The 20,826-nt window shown below is 41.9% G+C and overlaps 2 protein-coding genes across 8 annotated transcripts in view; one reads left to right on the plus strand and one right to left on the minus strand.

Moving 5' to 3' along the window:
- The window catches only part of CMSS1 (cms1 ribosomal small subunit homolog), a 245,966-nt gene that overhangs the window by 27,350 nt on the left and 197,790 nt on the right, over positions 1–20,826 (minus strand). Inside the window, exon 1 of one of the 4 annotated variants that reach the window (XM_009466697.2) lies at positions 5,789–6,046. The exons of the other annotated variants lie outside the window; for them this stretch is intronic. Coding sequence (XP_009464972.2) covers positions 5,789–5,915 — 127 coding nt within the window. The 5' untranslated portion in view covers positions 5,916–6,046. Of the gene's footprint in view, positions 1–5,788; positions 6,047–20,826 lie in introns of those variants that run through there. 4 annotated transcript variants of the gene reach the window in all.
- FILIP1L (filamin A interacting protein 1 like) overlaps positions 6,054–20,826 on the plus strand; it is a 210,949-nt gene continuing 196,176 nt past the window's right edge. For 2 of the 4 annotated variants that reach the window (XM_087757110.1, XM_087757111.1), the window contains exon 1: positions 6,060–6,276. The gene's annotated coding sequence lies outside the window, so the exon portion shown is untranslated. Of the gene's footprint in view, positions 6,277–20,826 lie in introns of all 4 variants that reach the window. The other 2 variants (XM_009466698.2, XM_087757109.1) reach the window with 2 other exon arrangements.

Genomic DNA, 20,826 nt, shown 5'->3' on the forward strand with positions numbered 1-20,826 from the left:
CGCTCCAGCCTGTCCAGGTATCCAAAGGAACAGATGAGGTCTTTTAAATAAAACAGGCCTGGCTGGGGGGCTGATTAACTAAGAAAAAAAGGATTAACATTTTAAATATTTTAAAGCATTCCAAGCTCAACTACTTCCCTGACAAAAGGAAAGGGATAGAGAGACAAGGAGAGGCTGTCGGAAGGGATGGAAAGGTGCTCTGTAGCAGTAGGAGAAGCAGGTACGGAAGCCAGTGGGGCACAGCAGCAACAGGCAAGCAGCAGCTCAAACCGTCTCCCGGACAGATCCCAAATTACTCAGCTGTGTGTCACCAGCACTGCTAATCCCAAAAGGAGGATCTCTTTCATGTCTACCAGGACAATCTCCTCTAAGTTCCCTCTCTGTAGGCAATGGACAGCTTTCAATTTTCCTGTTGAGAAGCCTAATAATAGCTCAGATACCCTGGAGCCCAAGGTGTAAAGCCAACTGGCCAAGTAATAGGAATGGCTAAGAATGCAAATTTTATTATTAATATGGTTCTTCAGACCAGTTGCTGGCTATTTACTGTGACAATACTTTAGAAATTGCTAGTAAATGAGAAAAAAATCTTAGTTACAAAAGTAATCTGTCCTTGGGGAAGATCACCAGATAACCATTGCATCAAAAATAGCTACAACAGTGTCAGTACCCTCTTCATTTCTCAAATTGCTCTCACTAAATTAGAAAGGGTCTGCTGCCACCCCCAGAAAGAAAAATAATTCTCCCCATCACAGGCACACATCATCTGCAGTGGCATGACTGAGAAATCCAGATGACAGATTACAGAAAAAAAAAAATCATCCCCTGACCTCCTTGAAATAAGGATTAGCTAAATCATTTTAAACAGTATAGTAAAACAAGATTTAGTCTTAGAAATCAGTAAGGGAACACATATACTGACAGGAAATGAAAAACGAATATTTAATTGCATGAAAAGACATGATTTTACAGCTCAGTGGAAATGATGAAAAGAATGACAACACGGCTAAGCAGAGTGCTGCCTCAAAAATTAATGAAGATCTTTCCTTTTTTTTTTTTTTTTTTTTTTTCATTTTAGCTTTTGCAACCCCAGTTTTAAAACACTGATGAATTTTTCATACTTTTCTCACTGGGGTCATGAATCAAATGAAGTGCCTTTCACTCGTAAGGCCTTAAAATACTTGGGTATTTTGACCATTTGGAACTAAAGAGGAGAAACTGTGAATGAACTGGTATCTGTTACTGTTACTAGGAAGTAAGAAGTTGCACGTAAAGCTCTGTCGCAGGTGACCACCAGTTAGTTACCGTTCCTTTGTCGACTTTCCCTGTAAGCCTATTGCAACAGAGCTGCCTCCCTGCCTGGGCTGTGATAACCTCCATGGTAATTACCTGCAGTGCCAGTGCTCCATCGTCCCAAACCAGCCACAGTCCCCCAGGGTCTGGGCACTGTTTTCCCTTCCCATCTCTATGAACTAAGGACTCCTTTCCCAAAACAGTCTTATTCCAGCACAACAGTAAGTTTTTGTATCTGTGAGGATGCCTTGAACTGCAGACTTCACCTCCCAAAGCACGTTAAAAAAGGTATTTTAAAGTGGGCTTGGGGGGCATACCTGAAGGGCAGACAATATGCAACTGAGCAGAAACAGACACAGTCCTATCAAAGAATCAAAAGCGCTTCAATTTTGTCCCATTAGGTAACATTCAGATGGCGTAAGCTCCTTCCCATTCCATCCAGCCTAAGCCTGTGTCAAGCCAGAGTTTCTTGCAAACAGTCTGTAGGAATTCCTTGTAATAGTTTCTAAGTATTGGCAATAGCTTGTGCTATGAAGACAACATTTTTACAAAAAATGTAACCCCCTTCCCTGGGCAGCTCAGAAGGCACATCTACCACAAACAATTTTTTTTGCCCAGTAAATCTGGTAACAGGATATTCAGTTTAGGTTCCTCTTTCTTACACTGAATGGCAATTTAAATACAAAATCACTGCCCGTTCAAGCAAACAAGAACGGGTGTTAATGGAATAATATCAAATTAATTTTCACTATGCTCTGACATGATAGAAAATTTTTAGCACACAGATATAACTATCTGCCCTGCAAAGGATCTCTCACAGAACATTTGTAACAACTACCTCTCCTTTCTCCCTTATTTTTAACACTTTCTCTTTACTATTCAAAACGGGTACTCATTTTTGACACATCTGGACTTGCTGACTGGGAGGGAACCAAAAGACAAAATAAAGGGCGTATTGGAGAATAAGACCAGAGGAAATCCTGTGTTGTACACATGTAAGCACAGAAGAATAAACTTGACATGACCAAGGTTAGGCCCAACTTGTAGTACAGCCACAACCCACTCCTATTCATAATTTGACTTTTTCATTTTCGTATGTTGCCTGATAAGACAGAAACATGTTAGAAAAATCACAGAAAGTGACTGATCAGATGTAAAAGTAGTAGGCCACCCTCCTTTTAATAAAAATAACTTTTTCTCCTGCAAGACAAGGGTTGAATTTGACATCCTATCGCTGCCTCGCACAAGGAGTAACGGCATCACCAAGGTAAGAGGAGACAACTCAATATTCATTTAGTCACTGTAGTTTTAAAACCCATGGTAAGCAAAGGGCAAACGCAAAGATTTGACATGTTAGGAATATGACAGGCTCTTTTATTGTTTGACATCCAACTTAATTTCTTCATTACAGGCCTGCCAAATAAGAGCAACCAGAGCCTGAAGATACAATAACACATCAGCATGGAGTCCAAATCAGTTCTGTCGTTTGCTCCAGTGCCCTTCGCCAATGGCACCATGAGTGAAGGCTCAGATGACATCCACAAGTGGCTGCAGTTTCCTCATTTCTCTTTCTTTTGTTCTCTCAGAAACTATCCTTTATGCTGAAACTTCCGATAATCTCCTTAAATCTCTAAATTCAGTTTAAAAGCATGTTTCTAGAGAGATGGGGAAGTGGGAGACTGTTTTGTTTGTCTGTAGGTAGCTTGGGTTTTGGCTGTTTACAAATCTACTAGATGAATGTTATAAAATTAAATACTTAACCTTGTAAAATGGGCTTCTCTTCTCGATAGATACCAGGCATTATACACCCTACAGTCACTTTAGAAACCACTCAAAAGGATGCCAGCAATATTGTGCAACAGTTTATGCTAGTAAGAGACCACTCTATCTAACTCCGAAAAGCAGAGGAATGGGGCAAGCCAGGATACAGTTGACCATGTTGGAAATTGGCTGAGACATCACGGTTCACATATCTCATCTGGTGAAATGCTCCATGGGATCTTTAAAGAACTACAAGTGCCTAGGAATTTGGGGGTAATCAAAAGAAAAATCCGTTCACGAATACTAGTTACAGAATGTAGGGCTGTATGAGGGGGAACCCCACAAGGCTGGCTTGAAGTAAGTATCAATCCGAACAGAGGCATCTGAGAGAGGAAACAGCCTGGACTCTGGAAAAGCCAAACCCAGATCATTCCAGAGGAAATGCTACCAAAGAAGGCTGGGTAGTCAATGAGAAAAATTGCCTACAAAGAAGCGGAAAGACCATCCAACACCATAAGGAAAACACAAGTTATGAGCCCAGGAAAAGCTAGGCACAAGCTAGGGCCCAAGTCCCTACTACACTTCCCTCTTGGTGGCGTGGACAGGAAACTCATGCAAAAGCCATCCTAAAGAAAACTTGAGTGGATACAGCTGTCAAACAGAATACTGTTCCATCCATCTGGACGAACTCATACACCCACTCTTGAAGCCTTTCCCCCTCCTTTCAGGAAGTTCGCATTACCAGGGTTGGTCAGGCAACATTTACAGCCCTGTACACACAAACAGCACCGCTCTGTAAAAGCCTCCCGAAAGATTAACACTCCCTCCCCAAAGCCAACCAGCGTATTAGTTGTATAAGCAAGAAATCACCCCTTCTCCACAATATTCATATAGGAGAAGCGCATGTCATGAGTTCCTGGCCAAGTATGACTATTCCTGTGCCTTAGGATCCACCAAGCACTGTGATTCCTTCTTTTTCTAAGAACTACGGATCTATCACATATGGAAGCTGCTCCAGCTGTTTGCTGCGGACAGTGAAGAGTACTAAGTCACGCTGGGGACATATTCCCTCCCTTATCCTCATCTCCTTCACGCTGTGAATGAGGGGATCTGTGGCGATTTCAATATCCCAGCACTGGGGAGCGGGGCAGAAGTGGCAGTGGCACTGCGGAGCTGGAATTGGTAGGGTTGGTCTGGATTGCATCGGGGTACCACCCTGGAGTGCAGATAGCATGATGCTATCAGTGTTTAATGATGTTGGTATCCTGTACACTTAGAATTTCACTACTTACACAGTGCTAGTGTGTCACTCAACATATATCTTTCTGGAGGCAGACTCATTCCTTTTTCAGGTCCTCTCTTCAAAGTCAAACACCAGCATCCTTCATTTGTTATAATATTCACTCCTAACAAACATTTATTCTTGTTAATGGGGAAGAAATAGGTAAAATTGGGAGGAAAGAGGAACTTGGACAAATCCATAAAACTACTTAATGAGTGGGCTCTAGCCTAGGTCTGACTATGAGCAAGCTTTACCCAGGAATGTAGTATGGTCCCAGATGTGATGTCTCCCTTAATGCTGCAGGAGATTCTTATTTTCTACTGTTCTCCCACTGTCTTGGGAAGCAGCTGTGGCTCACAGCTGTAGTTCTTGTTGTGAAGGTAACACACAGAGTGTCTGGCTGAGCCTCTGGGCTTCGTGATAAAATTACACAGTGGAACTTGCTAAAAATAGTAGGTTTCAAGTGAAAAAAATATATAGCACACTTTGCAAAAACTTAACAGCCTCAATTATTGTTCATAAATGCACATTGCTACTTTACTGACCACTGGTATCATTCACACCTTTTTGGCTCATGGGTATTTTGCAGACATACACATTTATAGTATAAGGTTATCACAGTCCTGATGTTTTCTCAGGTTTTCTCTGAATATTGAAAATTGCATGCATGCATATGTAGCATACACTTAGATATATTTCACCACCACCAAATATATCCCGCTGAAGAACAGTACTGCAACCAAGCTTTTATTCCAACTCTCCTACATGTCTTAACACAGAACATGAGAGAAGACATTTTGAGTTGCTCAGATTTCTGCAGCTTTTTTTATTCAGAAGCCTTCATATGACAGAGCAGTATCAGGTCCCTGTTTGACAGAGTATCAGGTTGACTCATATCAAGTTAAACTCTCCTTCAGGTTAAGAACAAAATACCCTGTCATGTTGCCACATAGAGTTAGAGTGGCAAATTCCCCAGATTATAAAACATCTGTTGAAGAGCAGTTCCCTATCTAAGGTGCAAGGGTTACGTTTCTATGCCTCTTCTTCTCTTGCTCCCTCCTCTGCATATACTACACATTTCTCTGCAGATTGGTCTCTGATATTGCAGGTTCTACTGTCCTTTCAAGCTACCCTAGCAACTCAAATTTACATGGTACCAGAATATACATTTGTGGATTTAACTCACTTTTCCAAAAAGTCTTACTGTAAGAGCAAGTGAAAGGAAGGATAATTTCTTATAGACAGAAGCTTTTAGGGAAATACTACACACTGCTGCGTTAAGTCGACAGGCTTTTCATCTATGTCAGTGCTTTCTATTTAAGACTAGCAATTACATGCAATCTCTCATCTGTACAGGTCTTTTGTAAACTGGCATGTGTCTCATTCGCCTAAATGATCAAATAAAGCACATTATGACTCGATCAGTTGCAACTGCCACAAAAATAGAGCTCATACCTACAGTCATTTGCTGCAAGCAGATGGTTGATTGCTTTTCTGTCCTTTTACGTTGCAGTCCTGTTCCCTTAGATCCTCTCTTTGTAGAGAGTGACATGCTGGGAGGTCGGTTTTCTGACAAGGTCATCTGCCTTCAGAGTATGAAGAGAACTGCATGGAAAGTGGGTTGGGCTATATTTAGAGTTTGGTCCAACTCCGTGCCAAGGTCCCCCCGCTGTCTCTCTCTTGCAGCACCGTCTCAGGTCTATTCTTGCAGATTCTCAGCCCACAGAACACAGGAGGAGAGGAAAGTTGCTCTGAGCTACTACTGGATCGAGGTTTTTGCAATTCGCTAAAAACAAGTGGATAAGGAGCTCAGATGAGGACTCCTTAAATCCCTCACTCTTCTAGTATTTATTTTTCTTTATTCAAGTGGATTTTCCCTTTTCAAGTGAATAAGGAGAGGAAACTGACTGAGATACAGCAAAAAAAGAGTCTCCTGAGCTAAGGTAAGCTTGCTTCATTTTTGTATTGCCATCATAATTAGGGAGCAATTGATGATGACTTGGATCAGATATGCTCTTTTTCTGCTAGACCAGTTCTGCATGTCAGCATTAAGGGGTTTTTTTGGATAATGAAATTCTCAATTTCAAAAGATCAATTTTCATTATCATTCTCTAAAGGAAATGGGAAAATAAAAGGATATCAGCATGTGCAATAGAATATATATTATCTGATTTTACCTGTTTAAACTAATGTAAAAAACACATCCATGCCAACAGACTGTATCTTTCTGACAGTAAGAGAAAAACAGATGTGTGATTATACGTATGATGATTACATATATAGGTGTGCATTTAGACGTGCTGAATGATGTTTTATCCACAGTATTTTGCACAATATGAGAAAGTATGGCTTCAGGTTTGCAATATAGGGCTTGCTGCAAATAGCACAGATATTAAAAAAAAAAAAAAGAATAGATGAACACATGCTCAAATCCCTTGACAGTTCCAAAGAAGTTGCTCAGCTTCAACCAGAGCACAGGCAGGATTAAAGATCATATTGAATTTGGTCTCCTTTCCAGTGTATGCTTTACACTGGTCCTGCATTGCTTCTCCGTTTAAAAACACATATGGCTGAACAGTTTTCCTCAGTACCATTTTAAACTGTTGTGATTCTTAAGGCAAAAAAAACCTGACAGAGTACAGCATCGCATGCCTGTCTGTAAGGAGATCCTAACATACTTCAGGTCACATGGACATCACGATACTGTGGTGAGGACTCCAACGTGAGGAGATTGTTATCATGTAAAGACACCCCGGAGCCATGGATTTAGCACTGGCACACACACACACACACTCTCTAATGCAGCATGACCACAGCAAGCACACAGGAATGGTAACCTGAAGAAAAAGGGTAGGAAGGTCCACTTGAACCAAAGGTCCAAACGCCAATGCGACAGCACCAAAAAGTTCTTCATAACATAAACACTACATAAAAGTCTTAGCAGAAACATCTGAAGAAAGGCAGATGGGTTCTGGATTAATAGTAAGCAAAGGGCAAGAGAGGTCACTAAGGCATGGGAGTTCTTCTAAGCCGTGACGACTGGGTGAATTCCCACACTTACTTCAGGTCATCTTTTCTTAACATACCTGCTGGTTAAACAATGCCATGCATCGGGCTGAAAAAGTAAAAGACTACAAGGTGGCAGAAGTCTTACCTGCTGAAGAAGCGTCTGATTTTGGTTACTCTCAACTCTGTGTAAGATCATCTCGTTGTCCTTTGCTTCTGATTTTTGCTCAGTGATTTATGCTTGGAGTCTTGAGTGTAAAGTTTATTTGGAGAATGTACTAAACACCATCCCTTTCACACAAAATACGTTCCTAGCAGTCCTAAGACTCTTTAACAAATGATAATTAGGGTAGCATTCCGTGAAGCCAACTCGGGCTGTGTAGCATGTGATAATTCAGATTCTTCCAGAAGGTTTATACTGCAAGAACTCGAAGAAGAAGCTGTTATGGGAGGATTACTGAAGTACTGCAAATGCATTCAAGTTCACCAGCTTCAGAGTATAAAAGCAACTAATGCAGCCTAAGATTGGCAACAATCTTTTATAAACAGTTGTTGTACACTGATAGAAAAGAGGACAAATACATCTTTATAAATTTTTAAGTGTTCAGGTTTTGCCTAAAGTTATTGCTTAATGAATCAACTTAGGTTTTTTGACACTTTATGGCACCTATTCTCTATTTGAGTGTGGGAAAATGTTATTTCCCCATCAACATTAAAGACATCAGGTGTGTAGGGGGTGGCTTAAAAACAAGCAGTATGGATGTGACTGTAGCTTACAAACACAGCATTCACAAAGACCCCCTGGCAGAGGGGCAGGAACGCTGCTGCGTCCCAGCGGCAGCCAGGGACTGCCTTGTTTTGAAGGGAAGGTCATCACACCTTCCCCACAGGAGCTGAGCCTGAAAGGTCTCTGTCACCCAAACTGGTGGGAGGTTTGTTGGCATATGGATGAGAGGATGACAGCAATGGAAAATGGCAGTATCACTTTGATGATAAATATGAGCATGGCATTACTGGAAGAAGTTAGGAAGAAGCACATCTGAGTGAACAGGCCTCATGTCCTAACATAGACAAACCTCAGTCTGCTTCTAATCTCTTTCTGGCTGGGGCCGATCCTGCTTGGTAGGATCCTCCTCTTCCTGTTCTCTTCTCTCCATTATAAAATTCCAGCACCAGAATAAGCTAGCTTCATCTTGCTAAGGTGGAGACCATCATGGAAGGGAAAAAAATTTTAAAAAGAAAACAAAAAGGAGGGAAAGATCTTTTTTTCCCCATCTAGTGCAGGAAAGAAAGACTGAAACCCTTCATTTCTATTAGGGGGGCTTAGATGGGGCTGAAATCCACTTTCCTCACTGGGGGTGGGAGGGCATGGCTATTTGTGTTGACTGACATGTCCAAGGTTGTGGAGGAGGAGGAAGAGAAGGCTTGGCTGATGATATATGCTGCCAGCTGGCCAGGCAAAGCTCCAAGGGGACATTCACAAACTCCTGGCTTTGGCACTGTCACCCTCAGCGGACAGGTGTAAGCAGGGCCAGGGCCAGATGGCTAAATCCAAACAGCGCCAGGGGGATGAGTAAGTGCCACCAGCAGTCAAATCCCTACTACTCCTCGCTGTATTTATGCTCCTGCTTGGGGGCTTTCTCCTGGTGTAACCAAACAACAAACGATGCTCGGATTTTCCTCCCTCCCTGCCAAACAGAACTGACAGAAGGAACCTGGTGTTTTGGGGGGAATCAAAGCATACCTCAAATCATCCTGAAACAAGCACCTTTACCAAGAGGCCCTGTCAGATGCTACAGCACCATTGGCACATGGCTCTGTAGGCAGCCAGCAGGACCCAGGACTCACCTTCACCCGCCACCATCATTGCACAGCTGGTGCTGCAGCCAACGTCCAGGCAGAGACGCCGAAAAGGGGATGGAAGAGTGTGAGAAGGGTAAAGGTGGCACCTAGAGAGTCAGCCCAAGAGTACTTGGGTACAGTTCTCCATGTGTATGTCTGCATGAGGAGGCAACACAGTATTTGGTATGAAAACAAGTTGCTACAGCTGCTGAAGCAGCTCTACCTCAACACCTGCACAGAAATTCTCTTTCGAAACCTTTCATGACTATTGCCGTGACTCCTGAATATACTTTCCAGGAAGGGACAGAGGATGATGTGCCAATACACGCTGTATAGGAAAGAGAGGTACTTATAGGCACAGAAAAATCACAAAGCTATAATTAAGCAAACAGTTAATTAAATAATTGTAGTCATTCTGCTAAAGAATGTTTTCCCCTGAGACCTCCTGGTAACAGGGAAGGGGAAGGAAATCAAAGTTCATACTTGCAACAAGCCACATAGCCCCAAGCTTTGTCTGACCTGCTTTCACAAATCCATCTCCCAAAAATAGGAGGAATAAAAACAACAGAACTTTTCCATAGGGTCCTCTGCTGCATTTTGCTCTCTGTGCACCAGAGGTATAGTGGTATCTTGTTGCAGAAAACAGCCTGCTCTGAGGTGAGGAATAGCCTCAGCAGTCTGCATTTTCTTTCAGTCTGATGCAGTGTTGGGACTAATGGAAAGTTCTCCAACATTGGTTTTCAAATTTTGCATTAGAAAATATTACTTTTAACCATGGCAAATTCGCTTTTGCCTACTCAAAGCACAATAAAGCTTCATGCTCACATCTAAGCAGAATAAGGCACAGAAAAAAAATCCACTTGAAGATCTAGGTACTCTACGGGCCTGCAGTACCACACTGCAGCTGCAATGCCAGCTCCAAACTGGTGACACTGAGCACCAGTGCAACTGCAGACATAGCGGATGCAGCGTGCTTTCCCCTGGTCACATCCGCACCTCTGTATTTGTCACACAAATGCACATACATATGTACACAGTTGCATACAGACAAATGACAAAGTTGCAAGGAGCGAAGACCCACTGTCTATCCATTAACAGCAAAACATAGTATTTTAGGCTAAGATGAAGCATCTCCTTTGAAAAATGCATTTATTTTATATGGACTTTCAGTTTGGCTAGAGGAAATGGAGAGCAACTATGACAGCTTTGCCTAAAAATGGCAATAAGAATGAAATTAAACAACTGAAAGTAGTTCACCTGGAACATTATAAAAGAGTGTGCAGGGTTATGAGACAGCATGTATACACCCAGGGCGGTGGTTACCTATACTTGAAAATAGGCTTCCAGAAGTATTTAAAAATTGAGGACATACAGCTGGCCACCTGCATGGATTGTTTTCTCATTTTCATAGAGCTGTTCCCAACTCCCAGGTTTAGTGACAGCTACAGAAGTAAGCTGAAAACAGAGTGCTCCGGTGGGGCGCACGTTTCTTACGGCAGGAATGGAGGTACACAGCACGCTCACAGAAAGACCTTTGCTCTCTCAGGGGAGCTCAGCAGGAGCTGGGAAAGCACCAGCACAGCAATGGCTGTGCTTCGCTGGAGCAGTTTCTCTATGAATGGTGTATGCACGGCTTTCTGCTGCTCTGTGACATCTACCAAGGAACAGGATTATATGCAAACCTAGATTGTATGAGTAGATTTCATTTGAAGATGAAGGTGGTTAACTTTAAAACAATTCCCAATGAAAATCCCACCTATACAACGTGGCATAGTCATGCAGGGGGAAATAGTTAAAACTGGGATTATACAAAACTAACACAAATTTCTCCTCTTCCATTACATAAGCCTAAATTCTTTCAATCGCAGCAAATTCACTGTGATCACTACTGGGGCTAAAACGCCACAGAAAGTACTCCAACAACACTGAATTCTTTTGTCTCAGACATCAGAGAGTGAAAGTGCATATGCACAGCTGCAAAACTGTAAATTACAATTTTACATAAAATGAAACTTGGACTAAACATAGTCCTGTTAACATAAATCCTTGGAGGTGAACTTTTCCATTTTTCGCTCATACCCAGCTTTTTAGTGTACTAATCTGTTCCTCAGGCATTCACTTCAACAGGAGAACAGTGTCCAATCTCTAACACGCCAATAACATTAAAAAAAATATATCAGTATTTACAACATGGTTGTATTTAGCACAGTACTCATGCAATTTTTGTAACCACTAATAATATTGCAGAAGAATACAAGAGCAAAGGATGTAAAGAATTTAAAGTAATCCCCAAAGGAAGGACAGGTGTTTTAGATACTCTCCCTCAGAAGACAATTTAAAAATCATGTGCAAAATATAGTGAAAAATAGGCATTTTACATCAAGTCTTGTCTGTCTTTAAAAACACTCAACTTAAATAGAAAATGAGTGGCAGCCACTCTTCCTGTCATTGTGTTTTATTCTGCTAACATAATGGTTAGAGATGTCATCCAATACAACTTGATGTGTACCATCATATGTCCACTCACACAATACCTACCTAAAAGAGCAGGAAGACAAGGAAATCCCAGTTGGGAAGAAAGAGCGGCAGTACAGGACTAGCTTGTTAGTATACGTAAAAAAGGAAGGGTTGCAATGATGCCTCAGGACTCGTGTGCACGAGCATACGCTGTTGCTGTGAGGTTTGTCTCACACAGCCAAGCCAATGGGCTGCATGTTCCCCGCTGTACGTTCACCCACCAACCAGTACCGGCCCGCTCAGGAGGTGAGACAGCTCAGGTTGCGATGGCATTTCTCGATATAGATAAGTAGACACCAAGATTGAAACTATATGACCTCTCAACTCTTTTGCAACAGGAAACTTGAGACTCTTGAAGGGGGGAAAAAAGAGTGTTTGCTCCCCCTCACACCAACTTTCATCCGACCTCCAGCTGTCTGAGGTGGACAACATGTAGTCTAATTATAGGTTTCTTGAGTCTTCCTAGAGATTGTCCCCTTACGTGGGCAAAGAATCTCATGAATCTCTTTCAAGAGCACAGATCGTCCTCCATTTTAGACTCTTCTTCTGCCCTATCAGAAATGTGCAAGGCAGCTTCCCCATCAAGTCTGCTCCTCGCCAGTGAAATAAAAGGAAGAAATGCCAGGTTTCATCAAGCAATGCAGGGTATGGAGCGACGACTTCTTCTCTACTGTCCTTTCCCATGACACGTCACTTAAAAAGAGCTGTTAGCATTGAAGACATTTTGATTATTAACAGTGCAAAGCTACGGTATCTACTGAGCAGCTTCATACCTTACAATTGTTGGGGACGTACTACATATATGAGTTGATATGCTGTTTTCTTTGCACTTTGTGTACATACCCAGTACACGTGGTCAGAGAAGGGAATCCTAGAGGATTTATTTGAAGTCAGGTGCATGTATGTGCTTTGTTATATTAAAGGCCTTGGGAGTACACATTTCTACATCTGATAGGGACTGCTTAGCCTTTAGCAAATCACTAGCACTTCTTCCATCTCACTTTGTCTTACTGCAAAAAACAAGATGCAGAAATATCCCTTAATGGGGTGTTTTGGAGCCTAAATAACATATGTAAAGTGCTATGGGATTCTTGAAAAAAGTGCTATAGTAGAATGAAATAATAGTTGTTTATTATATTCAGACAGAAAGGACACGAAGTCCCTTTCTTTAACCCTTGAAAAAGCATCAGTGCTTTTGAAAACATTTTCGAGAATCCAAACCAGTTGCATTCAGATCATTAAGATGAAAAACAAACCTGGGGCTCACTCTGTCAGAGAGACACAGCTCAGTGGGATCCCTCTTAATTTGGACTTACAATTCTCCAGTCTCGGTACCAACAGCCACAATCAAAGGCTTCTTTGTCATGTCTTTGCTATTCAGCAGCTTCTGGGAGAGTGTCCTGACATGAAACAAGGGAATGATAAGGGTTAGCCCTATCCAAAGGGTTTCACTACTGCATCCAGCTCAAGGACAAACTGATGACAGACTATGTAAAGCTGGGGTCAGAACAGATACGGTACGGGAGAGACAGAAGCAGTGCTTTATCTAGGCCCTGAAGTCTCAACTCTGGAGACAGCCTCCTAAAGGCAGATGTCCTCTGGTATCCCATATGAATTCACACACTGTGAATTCTTCATTCGAGACCCTGCTGGGAAACGTAGTCTCCTCCTGCTTGATTTACTGCAGAATTGCTGATAAGGAAACCCTGCTGTAGCAGAACACTACCCGCTGCACAACAGGGACGAGATAGGCAGCACATCTGCGGAGGAGAGATGGACATCTTAGCCAAAGTTACAGAAAACAGCAATTGTAAAATAATCCAAGTCTTACAATATGGAAAACAGCATAGCCCACAAATCAGAGATACTTTGTCTCTCACTGTTTGTCTCTGGCAGCAGAAAGAATGGCCACAGACAATTAATATTATCAAACAGAGCCTGGCATAGCAATAAAAAAAATAAATCCTATGTACTGTCATGGTTATTTTATCCTTTTGTTTATTTTTTTTAAACTGAACTAATTACTTAGCTCAGCAATGGTTCGGACTGGAAGGCTGCACCAGGACTGTAATGAAGGTAAAACCCTGGGGAACAATTTTGATTATAGCAGAGGTTTCAGCTGACTATGTTTTAATTAATTGGAGTAGTACAGCACTCTGAATTCCCAGGTATCCCATTTCAACCTGCAGACTAACAGGACTTGTTTTAGGGCATATTTTAACATTGTTCTAATAAATTCTTCAACAGCTCTTTTAGGTCTCAGAGGTAATCTAATTTCTTTTTTATTTTTATTATGGAGGCTTTCAATAGGCATTTCAACTATAAATCACTAAAATGATGTGGCTGCAGAATGCCAAAAATAGACTCAGAAACCAAACACCTCTTCAATACTTGTATTAATTAAAAGCACAGTGAATTTTTCTAACAAAAAAGTTTTTTTCATATCGATAAAGCATTTTAATTTAAAATAGGTCTCTATTACAATAGAGACAAGCCACAGTAGCATTCAGTTAAAAAGCTCAGGAGTGAGCCAGAATAATAATATTAGATATCATCCGCTATAGGATAGACACATAAGTTGTCAATGACAAGAGAAAAGCAGGATGTTCAGGGTTCAACGCACAGGGCAGTGTCCACATCATCTGTATAATCCGGGCTTAAGTGAGCCATGCTTAAGGACTGACAAAACATGCGTAGTCTGAGAAATATGTGGCAAATGAAGAACCAGACCCCAAAATAAGCAAGTTTTGAGCTAATACATCATAAGACCCAGCAGAGATGGTGTAATTTATATCTTTAAATTCACAAAGCACATAAATTTTCCTTTGCATTCTTCTCTGCATCCTGAATTCACCAGTGTTTTGCTACTGTATGGAAATGAGAATGTTAAACTGCTCAGTACTCTCCTGGTTCCTACTGAGATGCTGCAGTCCCCAACATCAGTTAAATGTGACCTGCAGAGGTGGCTGCACACTGCCTCTATCCAGCAGCAGTAGTAGATGCTGAATCTTCCTCCAAGAGGGATGTAAAAACCAGAAAAAGATCGAGACATTACGAAAGGACCAGGGGAAAAACCTGAAGACAGCCATCAAGCAGAGAGGGCTTAAACCCAAGAGAAGGGCAGAGCATACCACTGATGCTGGTGGCAGGAAAGGAGATGAGGACAACAGACATGGAGCCCTAGCTCTGAGCCAGTACACTTCTCCATGTTGATCATGTCAAAAATGCTTCATTTTCTACAAAAAAAAAACCCAAGAAACAAACAACCCTCTCCCCTTCTCAATGGGGTGAGCTGCTGCACCACCTGCTCGGTGTCCGGGAGGTCATGGAGCTGCTCCTTGGTCCCTGCGTGGGGGCACGGTAGAGGGGGTGACTCCTGCTGTCTCGAGGCACTGCCTGTCATACAGTTGCAGAAACGTACTTGCTCCTAGCAGCGCTTACACTTGCTAAGGGGTACCGAGTCCCTCTTTGCTACAGCACTAGGCCAAATGCAGCCCACCTCTGCCCACTTCGTTCCCTAAATCTTTTGAGAAGATAGGCGCCATAATTATGACTTTTCCCTTACATAAGAAAAGGCTGGGAGCATGAAAAGAGTACGTAACTTCTCATGGTCCCCTACCCCAGCGTATCCATAAAGCTGCCAAAACCCAACTCAAAATAAAATAAAAAGGCTAGTCACTTCTGTGTAGAAGCAACAAAGCAAATGTGATTTAAGAGAACGATAATGAATTTCCTTTGACAATGGGAAAGGTACAGACCTAAGCTCATATTTCTGGCAAGGCATCTAGTTCAGCAATCACTACTTTCCTTTAGTTTCTGCTAACCTAACATTACTACAGATATTCTATTTTACAGTTGCCATTACCACAAATATTACAGGAATAATTTGCTACAGTAAGTAATCACAGAATTGGGTAAAGGCAACAGCATTCTCAGGAGCATATAAAGTTATTCTAGGCTGGAAACCAGGCGTCCATGCCTAGCAGTAATTGTCTGTGTAACCAACACTTACAAGAGATTGGACTGAAAACCTCAAAGAGGAAAAAGCATCAAATGATCGCCACAGACCAAGTTTCTGCACAGATTTGCAAGCCTGAAGCATTTTTTTAACCCCCCCCCCCCCACTGAGCAACCGAGTACTTAGTTCAGGTTTCAGAAGAGCTCGAGTGATGTATTAACACCCACTGAGTACACCGCCACTCCCGCTGAGTACACCACCACTCACGCTGTGTTCAAACCAGAAGGAAAGGAGCAGCTGCTATTGCTCTCCCTGCCTCAGGTGAAGCACCAGGAGTGGGAACCCCCCACCAGCAGCGTGTGAAAGCACCAGTACCCACACGCTGCAGCCTCCAGTGATCTAGAATTCCCCTTCTAATTTTCTGTTCTTCATTCATGCCTTGCCTCTTAACTGCATCCAAGGACGAGCAAAGGTAAATAACACAGTGCGCTTTACCTGGGGCTGACCCTAAAAGCCTCTTCAAAACTGCAAGCTTGGGCAGATCCCAGCCAGGATCTCCGAAGGGAGCCCAAAAGAGCTTGAGCCTACAAAGCCCTATTGCTCCACAGCTCTGAGCAATGCTCTGGCTACTAACCAACCTCCTCTGCAATATCAAGGGCCACGAATGTCCCAGGATTTTTCTACATGGCAGTCATTAAGTAAGTGAAGATAAATTAAAGGAGGGTGGGAAGCTGAAGCATGCCACCCTCTGGCCTAGGTGATCTTGACAGAAGTCAGGTTTTCTCTGCCCTAAAGAAACGTCTTGCAGGTAAACCCATGGTTGTGTTAAAAATCACCCACCTGTAGCTACTAGCCCTGAGTTGCTGAACGCAGGGAGGGAGGCAGCATTATTTCTGAAAACAGGGAGGGAGAGCTTCTTCTAGGCAGAGGATTGTTCTGTCTTTACTCTTGCACCAGTAAGAGTACCAGTGCACCAGTACAGTACCAGTACAGAGCACCAGTGCTTTATAGTAACAAAGATGCTCATGACTCCAAACTGTATCTATCATTTATTTAGTGGTGGACTTTGCAGTGTTAGGTTAACAGCTGGACTCAATGATCTTAAAGGTCTTTTCCAACCTAAATAATTCTATGATCATGACAACTCATGTCCCAAGGAGGAAAGGGACAGATAAAATGCTGCCTTAGTGCAAGCATCGGTTTTACTGGGTTTGGTTTGGGTTTTTTTGTTTTGTTTTGTTTTTAAACTAGAGAATCTGCACATTTCCTACTCCTTAAATTGCTCATGCATGTGTTGGGAGCGGAGACTGCGGATTTGAAACGACCGAATCACAAGCATGCCTACCAAGTAAATCTTGCAGGGATGAGGGGGAAACTACAAGAGTCTTCAAGCTACCTACACACGCAGCAGCTGCCTCCTGCAGGGTCACTGGAAAAATCCATCCAGCCATTCTGATCGCTTTTAAGAGCAAGGAAAATAAAACAAAAACAACAAAAAAAAAACCCAAAAAAAACCAAAAAACCCAAAACAGAGCACTGGGGGGCAGAACACATCTCAGACAAAGCAAGGCAGTTTTGGATAGGCTCCAACAGTTTCTGTCCTATTTTAATACCACTTAAGATTGGCAGAAATTTTGTGGAGGAGAATCGTTTTTGTCTCCACCATTTGAGAAAGATGAAGATCATGGCTTCATTGCACAGGCCAGCCTCGGTAGGCCAGCAATACACGGGGTACAAGAGAGGTCTCCAACCTGTGCTCAACACAGAAAGCATTCAAGAGAGCAAACAAATCTCTTTTTAGCCTCCAAATTCAAAATCGGAAGCAGAAGTGACTGCGCAGGATTTTCATTCAAAAAACAGCCACCGTTCTGGTTTGTCAGTCCAGACTTCTGTTAGCATGTACGTCAGGAAGCTCATACCCTCGTACTCTGCTACACAAGTAGGAAACAAAGTTCCTTCTGCTGTATTACTGTGTTGAATTACGGGGTCATTTTTCAAAGAGAGTTTTGAAGTGTACAGAGCTAGGAGTTGGACATGATCAGAAGTCCATAGATCTGTCTGCTGCTTTCAACACAGTCGACTACAAGGTGTGAGCAACTTGCCTGCAGAACCAAACAGGAGTCAATCTGAATCTGTCTCAGATGGTTCATCTCATTCCTCTCAGGAAGCCCAAAACAGGCAGCTGCTCCTCCTCACTAGGAGCGCTTGCCATGGCATCCCAACAGATTACGCTCCATTCCCCATGAAGCTATACATTATTAATCTTATCTGGAGCAGACAGTGCTGACGCCCAGCTTCCTCAGTGTCTGGAAGAATACCAGCTGTCTCCAGCTCAGCCCGAGTAAATGGAGAGAATGTGTGCATGTATCAAGAGGAAATATTTCGTAAAACTTTGCAGGATTCAGAATCCTTCTCCTCTTCTTCTCCCTACGCACTATCACAGCAACTGCCTGGGATTCATACCCCATTCCATCTCTCTGCATGCCCAGGTGCAACAGACTCCTTTTTGTATCTTCTGCTTACAAGATAACCGTGCCACTGCCTCTCAGACAAGGACCTGGCACCAACAGCCCATCCATTTGTGTTTTTTTGGGATGGGTTACTGCAAGACTGTCTTTATCAGACCAACAGAAGGAGATACCCAGATTATGCAGCCAGTGGAAGATAGGGCAGCACACCTCCCAAAGCACAGGAATGGTCACTGTAAAGAAAATGACTGTACTCAACAATTCCTTAGCTTTTACCTCTCAGAAGCCCTTCATGGACTTGGTTCTAAGGCTCTGCAATCTCCATGGTTCTTTTTCTTCATCAGTCTTGGAGCATTACAACCAATAGACACCACATAGTGGCTAGTGTTGTAAATAAAAAAGTTCATTTCTACTGAAAGGCAACCAAGTTGAGGAAGAACTTTTTACCTTGAACTTAAGAATTGGTCTGTAAGGGGTACTGGATAAGACTTGTATTCATCAGCCCTTCTTAAAAGTGGTCACAATCAACTGGATGGCAAATTACAAACAAAAACCAGGATACTGACCTTTCAAAGCCTCTAACAATCTCAAAGATGTTTTAATGTTTGTGTAGACATGGCATAGACTGGTGCAATACAAATACACAGCTCAACAAGTAGATTAAGCCCTTAAAAACCAAATAACACTAAGCACTGTAGCTAATTTTGCACCAGAAACTTGTTTCTTGGACCAGTTCTCCATTTCAGGATGCAGTGCAGCAGTGACTTGGTTTATGAACAGTCACATCAAGACACACATATCTCGCATATCCCACCCTCTCAAGAAAAACAAGGGTCTCTACTGTGGCAACATTACGTGTGAGGAAGCGCTATTTTTAAATAAAAGTCTCTCACTCTGGGCTAAAACGATTTCAAAACAGTTTTTTATCCCCTAAATCAGGGAACAAGACTTGCTAGCAAGTGGGAAAGTCTTCTACAATTTGAAATGTTACAGCCAAGCTGATGAAAGATCATTCACGCAACCTGAATGGCTCACATGCAGTCATTTTTACTATAGATATCGACTCACCATGTTCAGGTCTAATAAAACCATATTATTTGGTATTATGGAAAATACGCTAATTCTACTCACTATTTCTCACACGTTTACAGCACTAATAAATCCAGATTTGTGTCATCAATATCTAGAATTAATGACTTACTACCAGTAAGAGTGTAGTAGGTGGTGATTAAAGCAACAGAAATGCCCCATAACACAGATGATGTTGCCTTTGTGTGGGGAGGCACTGTGTGGTAAGCGAATATTAACTTCAAAGATCCAGCTCATTTTACACAGTTGGGCTCGCTGATGAAAGTTGAATTTGGAGCATGTTAGTGTAATAACGTACTCCCAAGATTTTTTTTTTTTAAATTGGTAATTATAATGAAACACTAGGGCTGAATAGTATTACCCTCACCCGCTTACACCATCAAAACAAGATGACATCGTTACTTTTATTTTCTAAAGCTTGTTATTGGCAAAGCAAGTAACCTGTTCCTCTCAGGTACTGTTTAGAAAGCAAGATTAGCAGATTAAGGTGTTTACCTCCTCAAGTATCGTGCTTTTTACATTGCCATATTTACCACATAACTTCAGGCATGGCAAATAAAAACTGTCTTAAACCTGTGATTGCCTCAGAGCTGTTTGACACAGCTCTTTATGCCTCTTGGAGCAGGCTGATATTTTTGAGGCATGTAGTCCCAGGCTTAATCCTGAGTATAAAGTAGTCAAAAAAAATAAAGATTTCCAAGTAGAAGGCTGAAACATATAACACATCCATACTGAAATGCCATAAGGCAAACCTGTTCATCCACAAGACAAACCTATTCATATATATTTACCTGGCATGTATGTACGAGGGTGTTTGACTAGATCTGAAGTAATCCTGTTTATCATCATTGCAAAGGAAGACTAGATAAGCATGTGTATCTCACCAAATTAGCTATAGCCTATAGGCTTCCCCACACTTGTATCTGCGTTTGACCCTTGGAGTCATCTGTGTATTTCTATTAAGATACATTCACTAAGCCTCCATCACAAGGCAATGACAATTAGTTTCCTCTATTACCTGATTTCCAATTACCCAGTGGTCTTAAGAGTCTGATGTCTCACATACTAACGTAGAGAGTTGGAGTGAAGATCTGCCTGTTTATACAGGACAGAAAGCAATTTAAATATATACTAATAGAGAGAGTTTGATTTTAATTACATTAGACACAGTATTTGTCCAAGCAAAAGCACAAGGGGAGTACCATAAAAACAAAACAAAATAAACCCCCCAAAACTTGGCTGTTGAAAGAAAATTACAGTCACATCTCTCATATTAGAGATGTTGATAAAAGAGTTTGGAATTACTGCCAAGGTTATTGTCATCCTGAATATGTATTGGCTCTTCAGACGCCAGTCACAAGGTTTAAAGACTAAAACGACATCTAGTTTTGTATAGATCTGTTACTTCATGTAAAATTAAACAAGTTGCTTGCTTTTTTTGTTGTTTTGTTAAAACCAACCACCATTCAGCATGTGTTTAGAAGAACACACATCTTTCAGGAGTGTTTTAATCAATCATAGCAATTTGTAAACCCATTTCAAAAATAAATATTTAGAGGTCATGTAAGCAATGAACTCAAAGAATGGCTTAGATCCAGGCATTGTGTAGACTG

The sequence above is a fragment of the Nipponia nippon genome, unplaced genomic scaffold (genome assembly GCF_047370975.1).
Source record: "Nipponia nippon isolate SJK-2023a ecotype South Korea unplaced genomic scaffold, ASM4737097v1 scaffold_2, whole genome shotgun sequence".
NCBI classification, from domain to species: domain Eukaryota; kingdom Metazoa; phylum Chordata; class Aves; order Pelecaniformes; family Threskiornithidae; genus Nipponia; species Nipponia nippon.